Genomic DNA, 22,892 nt, shown 5'->3' on the forward strand with positions numbered 1-22,892 from the left:
TTTAACACTGGTGATTTTACTGTGGTCCTGCGATCTAGTTTTTTCGGTCATGACCCAACCCTCATGACTGCAGGTGAGAGCAGGAACAAAAACTGACCAGTAGTTTGAGAGCTTCGCCTTTTGGCTCAGCTCCCTTTTCGGCATAACAGTACGGTAGAGCGAATGCAATACCACCCCTGCTGCACTGATTCTCCAGCCAATCTCACGCTCCATTGTCCACTCACTCGTGAACAAGACCCTGAGGTACTTGAATTCCTTCACTTAGGACAAGACCTCATTTCCTACCCAGAGTAGGCAATCCATCGGTTTCTTGCTGAGGACCACGGCCTCAGATTTAGATGTGCTGATCCTCATTCCAGCTGCTCTGCACTTAGCTGTGAACCGATACAGTGAGTGTTGGAGGTCACAGGCTGATGATGCCAAAAGAACCACATCAACTGCAAAAAAAAAAAAAGAGTGATGAGACCCTGAGCCCACCAAACTAAAGATCCTCCTCCTCTGACTACACCTCAGTATCCTGTCCACGAATATCACAAACAGGATTGGTGACAAGGCGCAGCCCTGGCGGAGGCCAAACCCCACCGGAAACGATTCTTACTAACTGCCGAGCACCCGAACACAGCTCTCGCTTTGTGAGTATATAGATTGGATGGCCCTGAGAAGGGACCCCCTCACTCCATACTCCCGCAACACCTCTGCAAGTATCTCCCGAGTACAGTACCCAATCATATACCTTGTCCAAGTCCATAAAACACATGTAGACTGGATGGTCATACTCACATTCAAAAGTTAATTATTATTAATAGTAGTATTGTTGTTTAATCTCTAAACAAGTTGTGATATATTTACCAATTTTTTTGGTGTACTAACAGTCAATATAATATAGAATTATATCTTATTTCCAGGTTAAATTACAACAACAATAATTGTATGGGCATAATTTGGTATTTCAGCTGTGAATCCCAATAATTTTACATGAATATTTACTGCATTATATCTGACCGTTTCTGAGTATTTCTCTATCATAATCACTTATTTGTACACCCATAAACTAATAAATATAGTAATGACTTATAGTACAGAAATGTCATTTTGAGATAAACAATTTCTATATGACACTCCTCCACAAGCTATGGCTTTAAATACCGGTGTGATCTGGGATCATGCGCAGGTGCAGCGTGACTCGACATCCATGGTGGTGCACCATATAAACTGTAAATAATAATGACTAGTGTGAGAGTGTATGTCTCTGCCAAGACACAATTATTCTTTTTCTCTCTGCCCTTACTTGAGCTGAAGTGCAGATGAAGGCTCTTTTTCTCTAAAGTACAAATAACATGAAAATGAATGGGAGGTATTATACAAATAAAATAAAAAATAATAGAAAATAGAATTAAAAGCTTCAACTTCAAAATAATCAAATCTTCCCAAACTCAAAGCAGACCTGTTTGCCAAATGGCTCTGAAATCTCCTCTGGTATTTGTGAGACAGTCTGTTCATTTACAAGTGGAATAAGTAAAATATGAAACAATTCTAAAGTCATGAGAGTAAAAATTAACTGTACAAATTCATGCACTGTAAAATCATTTAATTAGCAATTTCTTTGGCTGGTTCGAGATAAATTCTCAAATACATAAAAATTAAGCCAGGATCTGGATATTTAGGCAGAGGAGAGAATGTACACATGCATACATACATTACTGTGTGTTTCACATCAGCCATGACAACAATGCAGAGGACAATAAAGTTCTATGAACGTTCCAATTCAAATACGGCTGTTTGTATCTGAAGGTGTTCTTAAATAAATTTGGATCAGACAACCATATTGAAATAAAAGCTAGATGAAAGTAGAGTGAAATATTTTAAAGCTTTCACCTCAGCTGCACTGCATGTTATTGCTGTGTCAGCACCACGCTATTAAACAGCAAGACTGGCACAGTCTGTGGTGAATGCAGCCGCAGCACATATGAAACAGACAGAAAATGTGCATAGATTTAGCGAATCAGGTTTCATTTATCCCGTACGATTACTCAGAATTGTTGATGGTACTATGGCCTGCAAAATTGTGCCACGTAAACACATATACCCTGAACCATCCCTTAGTTATGCTGCTATAGACTTAGACTGCTGGGGGGTTCCCATAATGCATTGAGTGTTTCTTTCTCTTTTTGCTCTGTATGCACCACTCTGCATTTAATCATTAGTGATTGATCTCTGCTCCCCTCCACAGCATGTCTTTTTCCCGGTTCTCTCCCTCAGCCCCAACCAGTCCCAGCAGAAGACTGCCCCTCCCTGAGCCTGGTTCTGCTGGAGGTTTCTTCCTGTTAAAAGGGAGTTTTTCCTTCCCACTGTTGCCAAGTGCTTGCTCACAGGGGGTCGTTTTGACCATTGGGGTTTTTCCGTAATTATTGTATGGCTTTGCCTTGCAATATAAAGCGCCTTGGGGCAACTGTTTGTTGTGATTTGGCGCTATATAAATAAAATTGATTTGATTTGATATAAAGAATGGTGATCTTGCCGATTTCTTTTGCCTTCCTTCTCCCAAAAATGAGGAAATCTGTCACGATTTATTGCAATAGCAGTTTGAAGTTGTGTGTCACTATTATACAACAGGTCAGTGCAGACTACAAACTAATCTGAACACAGCAACATGACTCAAGTACTTCTCGGCATGTGCACGGTCTACGCACTGAAATCTTTGGTTATACAAGACTTTTCCACAAAGTTAAAATGTTCTGTATCTTGACATCTGAAAACTCACTTCTGCTGAGGAGCATTGCATGCTTGTCATGGAATTACGCGTGTAGATTATATTTTCACAGGAGACTTAAAAAGGTCAGAGAATGGTGAGTGTCTAAGCACACCACTGATCTCTCGCTATCTTTCTCTCACATAGACACACATTGACCACTGCACTCAGTGTCGTGTCCGTTTACCCTGCTGCAATGAAAGCATCATAACGCAATCTGCATTGTATTTCAATTTTAGTTTACACTGTAACCTGGCTGAGCAGCCACATCCACATTCAAGGAGAAATGATTTATTTCAAGAGGCATTGATGAAAAATAACAAAGCCTTTTGTAAAAATAAAGTAAGGCACATGGTAGAGGAAGCTTCTGCGATTTGAAGCGAAATGTCCTCGCGTCAAGCAACCCAGTCCAGTCGAAGATTCAAGCTTCTCTACTCTGGAAACCACCTGGACAACTGACAGCCTACACAGAAGTAAGGCACATGGTTTATTCGGCCTGGTCATGATATGCGCAACCCAGTCTCACGGCAAGTCGTGATTCAGCAGCACAAAATATACATTAATATATTGGTTCGTGATATTGTGACGAAAAGCACATCATTTTTGTCACGGCAGCACAAATTCATTTTAATTCATTCCATGATGGCTGCACAAAATTAAAAGTGAAGCGGGGGGTGGGGGTGTTATGGTTAGGGTTGGGGGTAGGAGTAGGGTTAGGAATAGTGATGTAAAAAAAAAAAAAAACCCGTCACGAAAATTTACTCATTTCGTCACAGGAGAACGAAAAAAACGTGAGACTAGTGTTATGTGTCGACGCGGGTTGAGGAGCGGACCTGCGTCAGACGGAACCCAGCGCTACAAATAACCAGAAAAGCGGTTCCAAAAACAATATATTTATTTCACCCGCTGTGCATAAAAAGTGTAAAAACAAAAATAGCGTCGTTCTGGTGGAGTGACTGTTGGCACGCTCTCCAGCGCCCGCAAGGATCAAAGCCCGGCGCTCCTGGACCCACTACCACCGCCAAACACCCCCCAGGTGGACACGACAAACTGACTCTCTGTGAAGCAAAGAAGAGGTGAGGTAAGTCAGCAGTTACAATATCTTTCAAAAGACACACGCTATCAGCAACACATTCAGGTCTGTATCTTTTTTAACTTTATGCAAATGAGCAGCTTCTCACAACAGGTGGAGGATCACTTATCCGCACGCCACAGCAGTGAGAAGCAAGCTGCACAATTCTCATCACAATTCAAGTATACTGCGTAACAAAACACCAAGTTACTATCAACAATTAGTCAAACACTTAATCACCTTTGATGTGTGCTGACAGCATGTGTCCTCACCCTTCCTTGCTTCACGGGCTCGATGTGTCAAACCCAGGCGCGGTCCTCAGCATCTCACAAACGAACATCACAAGGTCGAGTTCCCGGCAGTTCTGCTTGAATCACACATGACTTAAATGCAGAACGCCATCCAATTATCTGCTTCAGCTGAAAGTCTTTAAGGTTGCATGTGAGCACCAGTCACAGGTGCTACACATGATGTTGATGAGGGTGAGGACTCTTCAGCCAGCACCTTCTCCACAGACAAATCAGTTTCCATGCCACCTGAAGAGCAAAGAAAAGAAAAGAACACCAAAATATCCAGCCACACCCTCCAACACACAACAACTAGGCTGATATGCGACAGTGAAGCGAAATGGGGTGACAGATAAGGTGATGCTCCAGTTTCTTGTAATATGCTGCTTCACACACACCTCAGCCACAATCCATCGAGCAAAGGATGTGGCCTGACTTTTGCTCAATATTATGTATAATTACACATCCTACTACAGTATTCACTGTTTAAAAGTTTCCTGATCACTCAAAATTACCACGTTTACCACCTATTAGCATGTATTAAACACCATTTCAGTGTCAGGGAGTGGCACAAATCGAGTGGACACAAATGCGAACTCTCACAGCAGATACAGTTAAGGTTGTGAAGCAAAGGTACAGACAGACGTAAGGCTGAGGCTTGGTCGAAAAAACAGGTTGAGGTCAAAATACACGGCGTGGTGGCAATCAGAGGCAGAGACAAAAAAACGTGGTCAAAGGCAAAACAAGGTCAAATACCGGCAGGCAGATCAACAAGCAAAACAAGGCAGGACGTGAGAGCTGGAAAGTGAAATACATTTGACAATCGAGTGAGGGACTGTGAGACTGTGAGGGCTTATATAACTGGTGATGTAATTATTGCAACAAGACACAGGTGGTGAAGGTTCTGGAAGGGGGCGTGGCCAGGGAAGACAAATGTAAGTGCAACAGAGTGAAGGCAGGAAGAGACAGAGTGAAGTGATGAAAGAGACAAAGACACGTGAGCAAGTGCAAGAGTAGGAGTGAACGAAAATACAAAGCAGACAGAAAAGAGTGAGAAAGACACAATGGCTGGTGTAGTGAGTGAACACAAACAAATGAGGATGACGTGAGAACAGAGCTAAAACAGAATATGATACTAGGGGACCAGGACAGAGCAAGAATCATGGGAACTAAAAGCAAACCAAGATATAATAAGTACAAAAGAAAAACTACATGAGAACTGATCAGAAAATCAATACTGAAGAAAAACTCAACAGGAATTGACTAATTAACAGAACGCAAAACCCAATATAAAAGCACAACAGAAATGAGAACAGCCGATAAACAAAACTGATGACTATAGAATAGTGCAATAAATAAAAGAACTAACTGATGAGCAATAAGTGACAAATAGAACATAATCAGAAGAAACACTTGAAGATAAATAATAACCAAAACCTGTGACTAAAGCATAACACAAAAATGTGATAAACAGAACTAAGCTAAGAATATAAGATGCTTAAAAGAAAACTGAACCGGTGACCAAAGCATAATACAAGAAATGAAGTAAACAGAATCAAACTAAGACTGGAGGGACTAAGTGACCAAGAGTGAACTAATACGAGGTTAACAGAAACAAAACTAATGATAACATATGACAAATCATGGATAAAACACAGAAGGTACAGAATACAAATGTGGATACAGATCTATACTAATAACAGATGGCCCTAAAGGGGCCGGATCATGACATTCAGGCTGCGATTGGGAGCTTTGAGCCACAAACATAGTTAACCATGTATTAAAAAATCAGTAATGGGTTACTGGCTTAAGATCACAGAATATGGTGATTATTATTATTTTATTTATTATAGATTTTTGGACCTTTAAAAAATAATATGGACATTATTTGCCACTATTTGGAAAACATTATTAAAATATGATTATTGCCTCTGTCATCCATGCTCTCACGCTGTTGAACAATAACTTTTAGGTAAACAAGCATTTACAAATTGGGAAAATATGCATGTGCACTTGTCATTGGCTGTCCGTCTCCTCCCAGCTCTGAGCGTGATGCTCGAACACCAACGCACTCTTGATTGACTGCCCAGTTTGCTCTGGGAATGGTGCCTGTCTTATCCAACTACTGACCTGTCAATCTGTGACACGGTCAGCAAAATAGCTCCAATTAAGGTGAAGGCTGATAGTGAGAAGGAGAAGGAAGGGTGTTTTTCTCTCTGTGTCCTAAAAGGGAGAGTATGCCTCCTCAAGAAAGAAAAACTACAAAACATCTCATTGCTTTCTGATGGGGAGACACAAAGCTTATCAATCTCAAGATGATTAAACTGTAATTTACTTTCTGCACAAATGTTGCTCATTTTCTTATTTTGTCATGAGGAGAAATAAATGCTCAACAAAAAAGAACAGTAAAAGGAAAATAACTAAATAAGCAGCGCCCGTGTGTCCTTAAATAATAGATATGCCTCAGCAGAGATCCTGTTGCAAAATAAAAGAAATGATGGAGCATCAGTGAAGGAAAACTTTTAATAGTCTAAATGCTTTGAAAATGAACAGCTTTTGACAACTAATTCTTTTTCCATCATCTTTCTAGATACGTTTCTACTTTCACATGTCTGGAGACGGCATCGGTACACTAGGTATGTTTGCCAAAAGTAGAGAACAGCTCCGCCTTTTGCTGAACCTGACCGGAGACCAGGGCAACTTCTGGCAGATGCAGGAGATCCTGCTGAGCTCCACCCAGGATTTCCAGGTCATATTGGAGGGTAAGGTGGGCCGAAGTTCCAAGGGTGACATCTGCCTGGATGACATCACTTTTTCTTCAGGGTGTCTCCTTGCCCAGTCTGGTCCCATAATGGACAACACGCCTCCCCCTCCTGAAGGTACAAATCCTTGTCTTGATTTTTTTTTAAAGATCTTTGCTGTCATAGTTAGTGATGCCACAGCCATATTGCTCTGAGCACACATGATCCCATTACAACTCAGAAGTCCTGAATAGCACTTGGCTGGGAGACAGCTTGGGAACACCAGGAGCTGTGAGTCTGCTTTTCCATGTAGAACTTGAGTGAAGTGAAGTGAAGGTCTAGTGGTTAAGGCGTTGGGCTTGAAACCAGAAGATCCTCTGTTCAAATCCCAGCATGACTGGAAAATCACTAAGGGCCCTTGGACAAGGTCTTTAATCCCCTATTGCTACCAGTGTTTAGTGAGTACCTTGTGTGGCAGCACCCTTACATTGGGGTGAATGTGAGGCATTATTTGTAAAGCACTTTGAGCATCTGATGCAGATGGAAAAGTGTGATATACTGTAAATGCAGTCCATTTACCATTTTGAGGTAGATAGGACACCCAGAATCCTGGAGGTGACAGACCAAGGCCCATAGTGGTGAAACTGCTACGATACAAGGACAGATGATCCATGCTGCAATGCACCAAGGCTCTTTAAGGAACAAAAATATTCATCAACAAGGACTACACAGACGCTGTCAGATGAAAAAAGGAAAGAACTGATGCCAGAGCTGAGGGCTGCAAGAGCGAGGGGGTACACTGTATCTATGCCGCGACAAGTCATCCACCCACACTCCAGTACACCAAGACAGCCATGAGACATCGAACCGGCAACAGGTGTGCTGACTCATAGACTTTCATATGGATGCACACTAACTAATACACATTCTGAAGCTAACCAGTGACAAGGACTGATGACCTTGATTACCTTGAGCTAAATACTTTTCAATATACTAAACATAAACCACAGGACACTGAAAATGACATTGATCCAGATGATAACTTAATATCAGTGATTGCCGCTATTATACTGAAGATCAGTATAATAGTACATTCCAATCTGCAAATAAAATTTCAATAATCCACTTCAACAGCAGAAACCTGGATGCCATCTTTCATAACATCAAGGAATACATAAGTCAGTTTTCACAACCTTTCAACATACATGCTATTTATCTGCAACTTGTGCTAATAGTAACAGGGGGATGGGCTTTGAACTTGAATGATATTAACTGATTTGTATGAATAGAGTAAACTAAAATAGTGGTGGTGCAGCTCTGTATGTGGATATGAATACGGTGGCTGAAACAGTGTCAATGATGGTTGATAATGTATTTGAATTCCTGACAACAGAAATATGTAGGGAAAAAATAAAACAAGTTATTGTGAGTTGTATATACAGAACACTGGGACCTAACATAGACACTTTTAAAGACTAGATGGAGGAACATGTCTCAACATTAAAACACAAAGTTTTGTTCATCTGTGGTGATTTCAATATTGGGTTGTTGAATCCAAATAATCACAACATGACTGAGAAGTTTATTAATACATCATATAGTGTTAGCCTATATCGTAAAATCACAAGACCCAGTAGGACAGTGGTGTCCAAACTATTCCAGAAAGGGCCGAGAGGGTGCAGGTTTTCTTTGCAGCCACTGACTCCACCAGGTGATGACACTGATGAACTCATCCCACCTGCTCAAATTGATGTTAATCAGTGAAATCATCTGCTGGAGACAGTGGCTGCAAAGAAAACCTGCCCCCTCTCGGCCTTTTCTGGAATAGTTTGGACACCACTGCAGTAGGATTACTACCCGTTGTGCAGCGTTAATTGCTAATATATTTACAAATGTTATTGAGAACAAGACGGTAAATGTATGATTAGTGTCCAGTCTTTATGATCTATCATTGTAATCATTTGAACAACAAGCAGGACAATACATGGCAATGCAGAAGAGTAAGGACAGAAGATTCCAAGGCTACGTTATTAAAAATGATTTACTGGCACAAGACTGGGAACTAATATATTATGAAAATGACAATGATAAAGCATATGATGAATTTATAAGAATATTTCATGTATTATATAATATGAATCGTCCAGTTAATCAATAATATGGGTACAGTACAGAGATAATTAGTGGATGACAAAAGGACTGTAAAATTCCTGCAAAAAGAAAAATCTACTATTTAGAGAATTCATACAATATAAAATGACAGAAGCTGAAAACAAATATGAGAAATACAAAAAATAAATTTAAAGATTTTTTTTTTTGTAAGAAATTCCTAACTTGGGGACATCTAATGATGCCATCCATGTGTCAAGGTGGTTCCATGGTGTCATGCCCAGGCCTGAATTAACTGCAAAATATCTACGGGGCACAAAATTAATAAACATAACATAAAACTTACCATAAGACAGCAACTTGAACAGGTCCCAAATGATTTTCTGTTTTAGGTTTTAACCTGTGCACCAGGGTCCTTTTGGTTGAAACTATCAAATTGTCGAACAGCATCCAGGGATAATTTTGTATTTATTTTTTTTTTCTGAAAATTCCCAGAAAAATCTGTTTTGACTTTTGACTCACTGGTTTTCAGTAATAACTTAGTTAAATTGTTCCAATGAAGACATAAACTAAAGCATCACAGTTGGTAACCTATTTTGCAAGTTATGGTGATGTAATGCAGAAGGAAAATGTTTTTGTATGTTGGGAATAATTTGGTAACAAAATCATGACTATCCAACTGGTCCAAGAATCTGCTTGAGGTTGGTGCTTGATTGTGTTTTTGTCTTGTCCAGTGTTTCTGTTTCTGTACCCGGATAACTTATTTAATGAATTAAGCTTGCTAACACTGGAATCTGGTTGAACTCAAAATTACTTCAGCAGGACAACATTATTACAATATGCTGCTTATTGTGGGAATGGAGGCTCAGGAAATATCTCAAAGACATAATGTGGGTGAAATGGCAATTCGTGGGTTTATTTTTTTTAATCAGTACAAAACACAAAGAGATGGATTATCTTGAAGCATCATGTTCATATAACGTCTGGAGTGGTACAGCTGTGTCGACAGTGGAGTAGAGTTTGTTCTAGTGTTAACAGAGCAGGAAGGGAGAAATTGTGGATGAGGGATTTGCCTCTTGCTGCCTCGTTGGCAGCTGCACACCGCACAGGATGAATAGGCTAAAAACAATGGGCACTGTAATTATGTACTGATGCCTCTCCAAGGATTACCCCCCCCCCCCCCCCCCCCCCCCAACTGATTTAATCTACTGCATTGCACAATACACAAAACTCAACACAGTCTCATTGTGCATCCACGGCACACACATCTATTTTGCTTGGATTGCAACAGCATGCATGTCTCTGCTTTTTTTAAGCCATTGCAAATAAGAATTGAATCATGTTTCTTTAATGAGGTTGGAAAAGTTGCTTCAATGCATTGACAAATTATACCCCCCCCCAACCCCCATAAATCCAGCAAAAAAAAAGAGCAAATAATGTCTTCAATTTTTTTAGGATTATACATAGTCTTGCACAAGAGAGCAGTATTTTACCCGGGATCTAACATTTTTAAGTACTTAGCAGTGCATCTGCAATCTAAATCCGAACTGGTATTCACATGGACTACAGTAATAAATGTTCTATATTCTATAGCACGAGTAGAAATCTGTTTGTGAATACACACATCAGTAGCTTTTCTTCAGACATGGCTTCAGGCATGAATGGTTCTTTAAAATATACCTACTTAGAATTTTCCCAGCACCAGGCATTGAGGTGACCTGCCTTCACAGTCAGGAGCCACGGACTTCCTGGCTTCTTCTGTGGCTTTTTAGGCCAGATTGTTTCTGGTCCTGTGCATTTGAAGAGGAACAAAGGATTAAGAAGGACTTATACTCTTTTTTTTTTTTCTCTTTTAATTACACCGACTACCCCTCTTCATCACGCCTCATCTCCTTCTCTAACATTCCCCAAAGCTAAGAACTGAACCCCGCTGGAATGCCTGGCGCCAAAGGAAGGAGAGTCCAGCCTCTTCAAACACCAATTGATATACTGATTTCAGCTTCTAGCTCTATAAAGCCTTTACCTTCTTAAGCTTCTTAAAAAGAGTCCCTTGATGCTGCATTGCCTCCCCACTCTGCTGAGTTGTCTCTTTATGTTCTGAGGTTCATGCTGAACTCTTGGAACCCTCTTTCATTTTAATGTGGTGAAGCTCATAGCAAATGTTTATCAAATGTAGCTTCATGGCAAAATGGTTTTATCTAATCACAGTGGACACTTGTACAATGCTCATCTAAATTTGTGCATGGAAAATATCACAGCATAAAGAGAAATATGCTAGGTCATATTGTTTGAATGATACAGTTTATGGCTCTGCTTTATTTCCAGGATCCTGTCCTTCAGGTTCACTTCCTTGTGAAAATGGTAGATGTTACACTCCGGAGCAGAGCTGCGACTTCACAGATGATTGTGGCGATAACACAGATGAAAAGAATTGTGGGACTTCCTGCTCTTTTGAGAAAGGTCGCTGTGGGTGGAAGAGCTCCCTGGCTGATAATTTTGATTGGGCACTGGGTACTGGATCTGTCCAACGTATAAGACCCCCATATGATCATACTTTGTTGAATGAAAATGGTAAGTACATACCATTTTACTTCATGCACATTGGCAGTAGTTACTGGTGTTATTGACATAAATTGTTCACAAATTTATCCTTAAGATTTGATTCCTGTTGAGCAAAGAAATGTTCTTACTCATCTTTGAGCCCCCAATGCACACTTTGACTATATAAATGGAAACGGTTCATAGTTTACTGTGTTTATTTCAAAATACTCATCCAGATATTTCTTTACATCATCCATATTTCTTCTTGTTTTGTTTGTTTTTTCCAATTCAGTTAGAGTTTTAATTTTCCTCTGTTTACTTTCTTGAGTTTCAATTAACAAATTCCATGAGTGAAATCATATATATATATATATATATATATATATATATATATATATATATATATATATATATATATATATATATATATATATATATATATATATATATATATATATATATACATTTTTTTTTTTTTTTTTTGCAGGATCACTGGTTTGGTCAAAGTGACAATCAGTGAGTTTACTCTTTGCATGTTGGTGTGCAGCAGGTAGATTAATTAATGCAGGGTGCACACTGAATGAAAAGGAGACCAAATGAAGCACTTGCAATGGTCCTCCTAATTTAATATGTACCAAAATTACAACTTTTGGTTTGGTTTATAAAGTTGAGTACTGAAAGTGCTTCAGTGACTGACAGTAAACATTTCCAATATCTATGATTAACCTGAGCTCTAGCCCTAAGTATCTTCAAAATTGATCTGTATTACCATATTTTTGAGTGCAAGTCATACCATTGCAAGTCAAAAAATGGCTAATGAAGAGGGAAAAACCAAAAAAACAGTGCATCCAGAAAGTCTTCACAGTGCTTCACTTTTTCCACAGTTTATGTTACAGCCTTATACCAAAATGGATGAAATTATTTTTTCCTCAAAATTCTACACACAATACCTCATAATGACAAAGTGAAAAAAGTTTGAGATTTTTGCAAATTTATTAAAAATAACAAAAAATAAACTAAGAAATCCCACGTACATAAGTATTCACAGCCTTTGCCATGAAGTTCAAAACTGAGCTCAAGTGCAACCTGTTTCCACTGATCATTGTTGAGATGTTTCTACAGTTTAATTGGAGTCCTCCTAGGGTAAATTCTGTTGATTGTACATGATTTGGAAAGGTACACACCTGTCTGCATATAAGGTCCCACAGTTGACTGTGCACATCACAGCACAAACCAATCCTGAAGTCAAAGGAATTGTCTGTAGTGGTCCGAGACAGGATTGTCTTGAGGCACAAATCTGGGGAAGGGTACAGGAACATTTTGGTTAGTTTGAAGGTTCCAATGAGCACAGTGGCCTCCATCATCCATAAATGGAAGAAGTTTGGATCGGTGTGCCATCCGGCTGTCCACACACAGCTGAGGGCCAACTCTGTGGGTTGGTCTGCTCGGTGAGAGACTCCAGCCGCCCTGATGCGATTTTGGACCCTGGAAGGTTGCATGGCCTCCTCCTCGTCTCTGTCATGGACCGTGGAGGGACGCACGGCCTCCGCCCTGACTCCATGGTGGACCCTGGAGTGTAGCGCAGTCACCCTTCTGACTCTGCCTTTGGCTCCAGCTGGCATGATTGTCAGCACCCAGACCCGGGCACTGGCATTTCTGGTTGGCTTTCAGGCTCTACAGTTGATTGGACTCAGACAGTTAACCCTTTGGGTGCTCCAATTTTGTTGACTCTGTGTGCTTCTGTTTTGTCACCTCACAGTACTTCTGTTTTGTTGGGTCAATATGCTCCCATTTTGTTGGATCGGTGTCTTCTGGGTTTTTCTGGTTCGTTTGTCAGAGGTTACAACCTGCTGGCCCCGTCTCCCTCCCTGGTTGTACTTTTTGGGTTTGTGGTGGTTTTCTTTTGTCATTTTCTTGCGTGGTGTCCCTGTTTTTCTCCCGTGCCTGGTCTGCTTGAGGTTTCTTCTTCAACATCATCAGAGGCAGTTTTTCCTTACTATCGTTGCCTTGTGTGCTTGATGAGAGGGGGCTTGGTAAGACTAGACTTTACTCATGTGAAGCGCCTTGAGGCCGCTTTGTTGTGATTTAGCACTTTATAAATAAACTAAATTCAAATTGAACTGAAGAGATTCTCAGAAAAAAATATAATTTATCTAATTTCAAAAAGAAAAGCCTTAAAAACAGTTGCATGCACTGATTTTTGTTGTGTATCAAAGTGTCTTTCCATGTAATCTTTATGAGTTTGACTTGACTTGTGTGACTTGTGTGTCAAAAGCAGCAATACATTAGGTGATGTGTCAAAGATTAGTGTGACCCCAAGACCACAATACCCCACTGCACTGTTAGTAACCACGTTGTAATTTGTCAGTGGCAGTAATAGCTGTCCGTATACACAGATACTGTCTATTCCCCTCTGTCTTGTTTCTGTGGTTGATGCCTTTGTCCTCAATCACTCCTTGTTTTTATTTTAGGTCATTTTGTCTATCTGGAAGCTACACCAGTGGGACTGAAAGGTGACAAAGCACATATTAGGAGCTTTATGTGGAAAGAGTCGAGTGCCATCTGCAAACTGTCCTTCTGGTACTATATTTCCCACAAGGCTACAGGAATCATCCGTCTGTTAATCAAGGTAAACCACAGTCAGTGTACAAAGCTGTTTTAATTCAGAGAAGGGTTTGTTTATATGCAGGCACAATAAAGGTTCATGACTCCAAATCATGATAGAATGCTGTCAACGCACTGTCTGCCATCATGTATTGTTACTATGGTGACACCCAGTCAAGTAAAGCCTCGTTGTATTAAATCATTTTAATGTAGACACTAATCACATCATATTAATGCTGCTGCTGCTGATTGATCTTGTTAATTAGGTGAAAAAAGAGGTGACTCATGCTGCTGTCAGTCAGCACGCCAGTGTGTTTGAACTATGTGATGTCGGGGGGGTGTGCAGTGTTGATGGAGGGTAGTATCTGGGTCATGGTCACCCCTCAACTGCCCCACCCCACCATCTGGACTCAAACTACTGTGCAGCCACAGCTCTGTCATTTCTCAAGGTTCCTGCTTATGAGGCACTGAGCCATCCAGTTTGTGAATACATGGTTGACTTTAAAGATTAAGCTTTCTGCTCATGTCTCACTGCCAAATGTTGGTGAGTTACTCTGCCTTTTAACTGTAGTGTGTTGATTTTAAACTTTATTTTGCTTTGTAAGTCATGACTCAAGACCAGAGTGGATTCTCAGCTCTGAATTTGCTTGAGACTGAAGTATAGACTGAAGTATAGTTCTTGTGGCTTAGACTCAACATTCTTTCGAGATTCCCACCGGTATCAACCTGACTCCAGAGAGGGAAAAGAGGGTGCAGGTTTTCTGTGTAACCACCAATTCCATTAGGTGATTTCACTGATTAACAGCAGATGGGATGACTTCATCAATGAAACCACCTGGTGGAGTGGTGGTTACAAAGGAACCTGCACCCTCTTTGCCCCTCCTGGAGTCAAGTTGACACCAATGGATTCCTTGGGAGACTGGGACCTTTGTTGCCCTCCAAAGGTATAGACATCATTGATCGTTTTAGAGGTGGGTGGCTAAATGCTCTCAATAGTACCCCAGATCACACCAGAGCAGACCAGACCCGTCCCAGTCTGTGAGACATCCACAGGAATCAGCCATAGCAGTCTAGTGACATATTTGTCTTTTCACTGCAACTATCACTAGTGCAGCGGATAACTGAAAATATCTTTCAAATGGTGATTGAAGCACCAAATTCGGCATGAATACACCTTAGACATGACCCTTTTGAAAAGGCAGAGTGTCCACTTGAATTTTCAATAGGCAGCCAGGTAGGGGGTTAATTGAATGTGCACAGGGGTCAAAATTTAAAAATGCTCCACTCATATTAAAAATTATACCACATTATATGTCTGATCATAAAGATTCCAAAAAGGTGTAGTTTGGACTATCTATGACCAATGTCTATGGAGGTATGGGCTACAAATAGCAAAAAATGGTTACAAAGGTCAATTACAGTTTGTACAGGGGTCAGAAGTTAAAGCTCAACCAATAATTTGCATCACTTTTTTTTTCTTTTTTTTTTACCAAAATTGGCACAACTTTAACTTTTGACCCCTGTACAAATAAGCGCCTTGGGGCAACTGTTTGTTGTGATTTGGCGCTATATAAAAAAATTGATTGATTGATTGAAATTGAAATTGACCTTTCTTGCCACGTTTGCATTTTTTACCCCGTAACTCTATAGAATTCAGTCATGGATAGTCCAAACTATACCTTTTTGAAATCCTTATGATCAGACAAATAATATGGAATACCTTTCAGTATGATTGAAGCATTTGTAAATTTTGACCCCTTGTAATTCTTCCATTGACCCCTACCTGGCCACCTATTGAAAACTGAAGTGTACACTCTACTTTTTCAAAAGAGTAATGTCTAAGGAGCATTTGTGCCACATTTGGTGCTTGCATCACCAGTTGAAGGATTCCTCTGTAAATATTCTCTTATCTGTTGCACTACAGAGGGCCCTGCAGAAACCGTGAGGAAGGGGCTGTGTGACAATCGTCAACAAAAGATGTAAATATTTGAGTTGTTTTTGTTTTAAATTACATGGTCCTTGGTGAGGGAGTCTTGCTCTTTGACAATTAGGAGTTTTTATACCCCCACCCAACATCGTCATGCGATTAGGTCATGATGATGCCATAGGAGCTCTCAGCCAATAAGCACCTGATGTTCAGGTTAATGTATCAGTGGCTCTCTCATTGCCTCCCAATCAATAAACATGCTTATATCCAGGCCTTATTTTTAGAGGGTGGGGTTACAAAGAGGGGCTTGACGATCAAAACAAAGAGCAGTGCACAGCGCTTTCAGATTGGCCTCCAGTCTGTGAGACCTCTATCAGGGCAGCAAATTGCACTGCATGTCCTAAATCCACTTTATATGTGAACAGTGTGCTGCGTTTCAGCAAGCCTGATGTCCACTGGCACCACACCCTGCCCTCCTGTGCACTGCCCAAATTCAGTCCTTCCTGCCCCTTTACCCCCCCACCTTCCCAAATCAAGCAGCAGGATCACAGGTTCCACAACTGTCCTAAGCCAAAAGTAAAGCCAAAAGAAAAGCATACATCCACCAAGGACGTAATAAAATCATCAGTGTTTATTTATCTGTCTGTCTGTCTGACTGTTAGCAGGATTACATCAAAACTACTGCACAGATTTTGACAAAATTTTCACCACACATAGATATTAGGCCATGGAAGACGCCATTAAATTTTGGAGGTGATCCAGATTCTGGCTCAAGATTCGCTTTATATAATCTTTGAAGGATTCCTTCAAAACTACTTCAAGGATTCTCACCAAATTTGCACCAAAGATAGATATTAGGGCATGGAAGACCCCACTGAATTTTGGAGGTGATCCAGATTAGCTGATGTGAGAAATCTCTTATTGCTCTTTGCTTTTTGTATGTGATGTTTCTCAGACCGGAGCAGCTACGTCCTTTGCTTTTCTCCATTACTAACTTACTATAGGCTGCATGAGGCCTATAGTAACAATATAGTTAAAGGTAATACAACAATAAACACTGTTACTTAATTTTGCTTTCATTTATTCACATTTTGTGTATTGTTAAGAAAAAAATTAAAAGGGATGGGGGTGGATCACATTCCCACCATCCTGTGATTTTGATGCCTGCCCTCTTTGGTGAAATCTGTGTACAGACGTGCCCTTAATTCTTGCTTCCACTCCGCCCCTTTTACAATCTGCCTGAATCACTGATGAGAACAACATCAAGGGGAGAGTGCAGTGGTGGTTTACAGCTATATTTGCAGGAGATTAAAAAAGGAATTTATTTCAGTAGGACCTCACACTGAAATGTGCCCGCTGTACAGTAACTTCATCTTGCTGTTTTTACTCATACTCATCCTTTCACCTGCAAATGTAAAATTTAAAATTATTAGTTTTATTTCAAATCTGATTATAATTCAGTTCTGTACTTTTGATTATTTTATGAAAATCAGTGGATTACAGTACTTTGTTTTCCCAACAAGCTGCCTTTGTGATTGTCCAGCCCAGTCTCACGTTTTTTTTTTTTTCGTGCTCTCGTGACGAAATGAGTCAAATTTTCGTGAGGGGGATTTTTTTTTAACTCACTGTTCCTAACCCTACTCCTACCCTTGACCCTAACCTTAACCATAACCTAATCTTACTCTTTCCCCCCATCCTAACCATAACTCCCCCCCCCACCCCCACCCCCGACACCCCGCTTCACTTTTAATTGCGTGCAGCCATCACGGAATGAATTAGAATGAATTTGCGCTGCCGTGACGAAAATGAGGCGCTTTTCGTCACAATATCACGAACCATTAGATTAATGTATATTTTGTGCTGCTGAATCACGACTTTCCGTAAGACTGGGTTGGATTGTATGGCTCTGGGAGGCAGTGATGTGTGCAAGTGGACTGCTTTCTGTATGTCCTTTGTTTATATACATTTGTTCTTTAAAAGATTGATGAATGGCATAAAAGCACGTGGATACTTTCTTGATGTGCAAAGCTCAAACTAAAAAAAATTCTGAAACACAAATCAAAGTGCTTATGTGTAATCACAACAGTGGAATGATTACAAATAATAATAATAATAATAATAAAGCAAATGCCTACACTATGTGATTACAGCGCACTCACAAGTAGCTGTGAACCCCGTTATTCATAAGGACCATTCAGTTATGGTGCTGTTTGTTTCTTCTTGATTTATACATCACAATCACTTATAAACATAACTTTAGCAAGCTTTGACAAGCTCATTACTAAACCATAATGAAGCTTTCCCATTAACAGACTAACTAGAAAGTTATTTATTGTTATAGCTGTCCCAGAAACCTTTGTGTGGCTGTGACATAATCAGCGCTACTGTCTTTATGAAGATAAAATCTCTCCTCATAAAATTGGAGCAGTGAAACTAATGTGGGCCCACAGTTCTGAATAGCCAGCTTATACATTTAACAATTTAACAGTTCCTCTAGAATAATTATGGCTCACTATCACATCTTACAGTACATCCAGAAAGTATTCACAGTGTTCACTTTTTCCACATTTTATGTTACAGCATAAATTTCAAAATGGATTAAATTTTTTCCCTCAAAATCCTACTCACAACACCCCATAATGACAAAATGAAATGTTTTTTTAATATTGTGCAAAGTTGTTAAAAATAAAAAAACTAAGAAAACACATGTACGTAAGCATTCACACCCTTCGCTCAGTGCTTTGTTGATGCACCTTTGGCAGCAATTACAGCCTCAAGTCTTCTTAAATATGATGCCATAAGCTTGGCACACCTATCTTTGGGCAGTTTTGCCCATTACTCTTTGCACCTCTCAAGCTTCATCAGGTTGGATGGGTAGCATCAGTGCACAGCCATGTTCACATCTCTCCAGAGATGTTCAAATCGGATTCAGGTCTGGACTCTGGTTGGGCCACTCAAAGACATTCACAGAGTTGTCCTAAAGCCATTCCTTTGATATGTTGGCTGTGTGCTTGGGGTCGTTTTCCTGCTGAAAGATGAATCATCACCCCAGTCTGTCAAGAGCGCTCTGGAGCAGGTTTTTATTCAGGATGTCCCTGTACATTTCTGCATTCATCTTTCCCTCAAACCTTCATTCATTCATTTCATTTATTATACAGGAAAAAGGTTAAAAGCACAATTGCACATTACCCCAGACCTGACTCAGTTAAAACTGTTTATAGCAGGTTCCTGTTTTACACATAAACCTACACACAAACAATCATTTCATTCAATCATGTGGACAATAAACCTAACATGTACAGCACACATTCATAAAATCATAAATACATAAATAAAAAGATAAAAAGATCAGACAAGTGAGAAAGGTAGATCAGTGGTTACACAAATAACTATTCAATAAATTGTCTCTGTAAGTTTTTTTTAAATAGTATCTCTGAGCTGATAGTTCTAGTGCCCAGAGGGATATCATTCCACACCTTACTATAGATGTAGAAGAATAATCTTTGTCCATAACCTGATGAGTCTTTCACTTCCTGCTGCTGAAAAACATCCCCACAGCATGATGCTGCCACCACCATGCTTCACTGTAGGGGTAGTGCCTGGTTTCCTTCAAACATGACACCTGGCATTCACACCAAAGAGTTCAATTTTTGTCTCTTTTGTCAATTTTTGTGCCTTTTACTAAGGAGTGGCTTCCGTCTGGCCACTCTACCATACAGGCCTGATTGGTGGATGGCTGCAGAGATGGTTGTCCTTCTAGAAGGTTCTTCTTTCTCCACAGAGGAATGTTGGAGCTCTGACAGAGTAACCATCGGGTTCTTGGTCAACTCCCTGATTAAGTCTTCTCCCCCGATTGCTCAGTTTAGACAGGCGACCAGCTCTATGAAGAGTCCTGGTGGATCAGAACGTCTTCCATTTACAGACGATGGAGGCCGCTGTGCTCATTGTGACCTTCAAAGCAGCAGAAATATTTCTGTACCCTTCCCCACATTTATGCCTTGACACAATCCTTTGTCGGTCTACAGACAGTTCCTTTGACTTCAAGCTTGGTTTGTGCTCTGACATGCACTATTAACTGTGGGACCTTATATGTAGACAGGTGTGTGCCTTTCCAAATCATGTCCAATCAACTGAATTTACCCTACGTGGACTCCATTTAACTTTTTTCACATTGTCATTATGGGGTATTGTGTGTTGAATTTTGAGGAAAATAAGCCTGTAACATAAACTGTGGAAAAAGTGAAATGCTGTGAATACTTTCCAGATGCACTGTACAACACCAACATGTTTTTATTTATGAAAATTTTCAAGGATCTGTACTCACTGACCACAGGTCCAGTCTGGTGCCCTGTCTTCAGTAGCTGTCCTGCTATCTATCAGTCTCCCGGTAAAACTACACCTAAGGTGTAATTCATCAGCAGTAAATCACCAGGAAAGCAGAGAAAATACTAAGGTGATCGCCAGCCACTAGCCCTATGCTTCATTAACAGACCCAGAATTTAGATAAAGTTGAGGCCGAGACCTGTTCCATTACTAATAAAATTAATTTAAAACGATAGGAAGCATTGTTCCATACTATGCCAGTATGCTAGCCATATGAAAGGGAGAATAAATGCATCTTAAGTCTGGACTTGAAAGTCTCTACAGAATCAGACAGTTTTATCTCCATAGGGAGATCATTCCACAAAACAGGTGCATGTTAAGAGAAGGCTCTGTGGCCCGCAGACTTTTTATTCACCCAAGGGACACAAAGTAATCCTGCACCCTGAGAACGCAGAGCCCAGGGTTTAATTAGGTCAGTAGGGAGGTGCTAGTCCATGAATAATTTTATAGGTTAATAGCAGAACCTTAAAATCTCATCTCACAGGGACAGGACATCAGTGAAGAGATGCCAAAATGGGTGTAATGTGGTTAAACTTTCTGCTTCCTGGCAAAGGTCTGGCAGCAGCATTTTGAACCAGTTGGAGACCCCTAATGCACAAACCACTTGGCCACCAAGGAAAGGTTCCCGGTTTGAACCCCACCCCTGTCACATGTCTCCATATAATGTGAAGTTGCATCAGGAAGGGCATCCGGTGTCAATCTTGTGTCAATTCAACATGCAGATACACCTTTATATTTGTGTGGCAACCCCGAGTAAAAACAAAGGAACAGCCAAAGGGATTTACTTACAGCAGTAAATTTAAGCCAGGTTTCATAAAAGCCAATCATATCTAAGTGGCATTCCATAATTAGATCATTTATCAACAGTGATTTTGAGGACAGTGACTTTATGTTAATGTGACCCAAACGAAGGACCTCAGTGGTGTTGCCATTGGACAATTGGAAAGTCAACGGGGTCATAAATAACCCCACCCTGTCAAGGGATTTGTGACATTTTAGGGTTTTGTCTACCTTAACAAATACTTTATAAAGCATAAATAGTCTTCACTTTAGTAGTGTTCACAAAAAAGTACTTGTAATTGTCTGAATTAGTAATGCATTGCAATTTCAGGGGCACTTCTAAAATATTACAAATTATAATAAAATAATAAAAAATGCCTGTTTGTGCAAAATATTGTGGGTTTTTTTTTTGGGGGGGGGGGGGGGGGGTGCGCTCGGAGGTAGTGTGCCTTGATAGAGAGAGTGACGACATGACGAGTTGGAAAAAATCGGTCACGTGACTCATGGTGCCATCATGGGTTCAAAATAGCATTTGCTGTTAATCTATCTGCATGTAAATCCAGCTATTTCATTTATTAAGTCGCTGAAAATGCGGGTTGTTGTGCATTTGGAGGCACAAATAGACACCACAAGGGCTTCAAGATGTACAGATTCCCTTCAGATCAGAACAGAAGAAACATTTTGGAAAATAAAGTCAGCTGTGTGGGATGGAAGCCGACATCATCATCAAAGCTTTGAGAAGTAAATTTGTTGTTCAGTCCCATGTACAGTAAAACTCACCTAAATCGTCATCGTATAAACCAGATATTTGCAGTCACCAGACAAAAAAGTCCCAAAGTTTTTGTATTGTTTTCCATGTCATCATCATCGTATAGAACGGATTTTGTACAACAGATTTTCGCTCACATCAGATAAAATGTCTCGTCCGATTGCAATGTATTTCCATTAAACTCCTCGCATGTGGGACCCAGTGGTGGACACAGTTCTGATAATCCGATAACAGATAATTATCGAAGATAATGTTTTCATTATTGGATTATCTTTTTAGATAACTTCAAAAACCATTATCGGACTAATTGTCTTCCGATAAATTTTTGTCCAATAACTTTTAGACCAATAACGTAGTAAACAAAGCTGAACAGCGGCAAACATTTTTAAAATTTTAAATGATTGAACACCTACCTGTTAAAAGTTTCCTAACAGATGTATAGGTTCACCCTCTACAAACAGAAGAGAGCTGCTTCCAGGAGAAACTACTCCATCCTCTGCAGGCAAAGGAGGACTGGTTGGTCGCACGCACACACACACACCATACATTTTTTACTTATGGTTCAAATTTTAACCAAACTAATTTAAAATTACTGTCATGTCTGAAGTTTTATAAAGTGAAAATATCACACATATATGTTTTAGTTTTAATGTAATGTGCTAATTTTTAAGGTTTTAGTGAGCACATGCTGTGCCCAGCAGTGCATTATGGGTAGGATAGGGTAATCTCAGTACGTTCACGACAGGACAAATGCATTTCAGACACTCTGTTCAGGCTCCACGGACAACAGCATTAAACTCTAGTGCCTAAAGCTCTCGTGAATATATTCTCTGGGTTTATAGACGTTATTGTATTTGCGTTTGTTAAATTCCACGCATCTTAAATGTAGCAGACACAGATTATCTAGAATTTTATTTTGGCAAGTTTTCA

At 40.1% G+C, this 22,892-nt stretch overlaps 1 protein-coding gene across 1 annotated transcript in view; it reads left to right on the forward strand.

The window, feature by feature from the left end:
- The window catches only part of malrd1 (MAM and LDL receptor class A domain containing 1), a 244,722-nt gene that overhangs the window by 128,743 nt on the left and 93,087 nt on the right, over positions 1-22,892 (forward strand). Inside the window, exons 18-20 of the mRNA XM_034170522.1 lie at positions 6,699-6,987; positions 11,284-11,529; positions 13,971-14,128. Of these exons, the coding sequence (XP_034026413.1) occupies positions 6,699-6,987; positions 11,284-11,529; positions 13,971-14,128 (693 nt within the window). The remainder of the gene's footprint in view (positions 1-6,698; positions 6,988-11,283; positions 11,530-13,970; positions 14,129-22,892) is intronic.

Source organism: Thalassophryne amazonica, chromosome 1 (assembly GCF_902500255.1).
Source record: "Thalassophryne amazonica chromosome 1, fThaAma1.1, whole genome shotgun sequence".
Lineage (NCBI taxonomy): Eukaryota > Metazoa > Chordata > Actinopteri > Batrachoidiformes > Batrachoididae > Thalassophryne > Thalassophryne amazonica.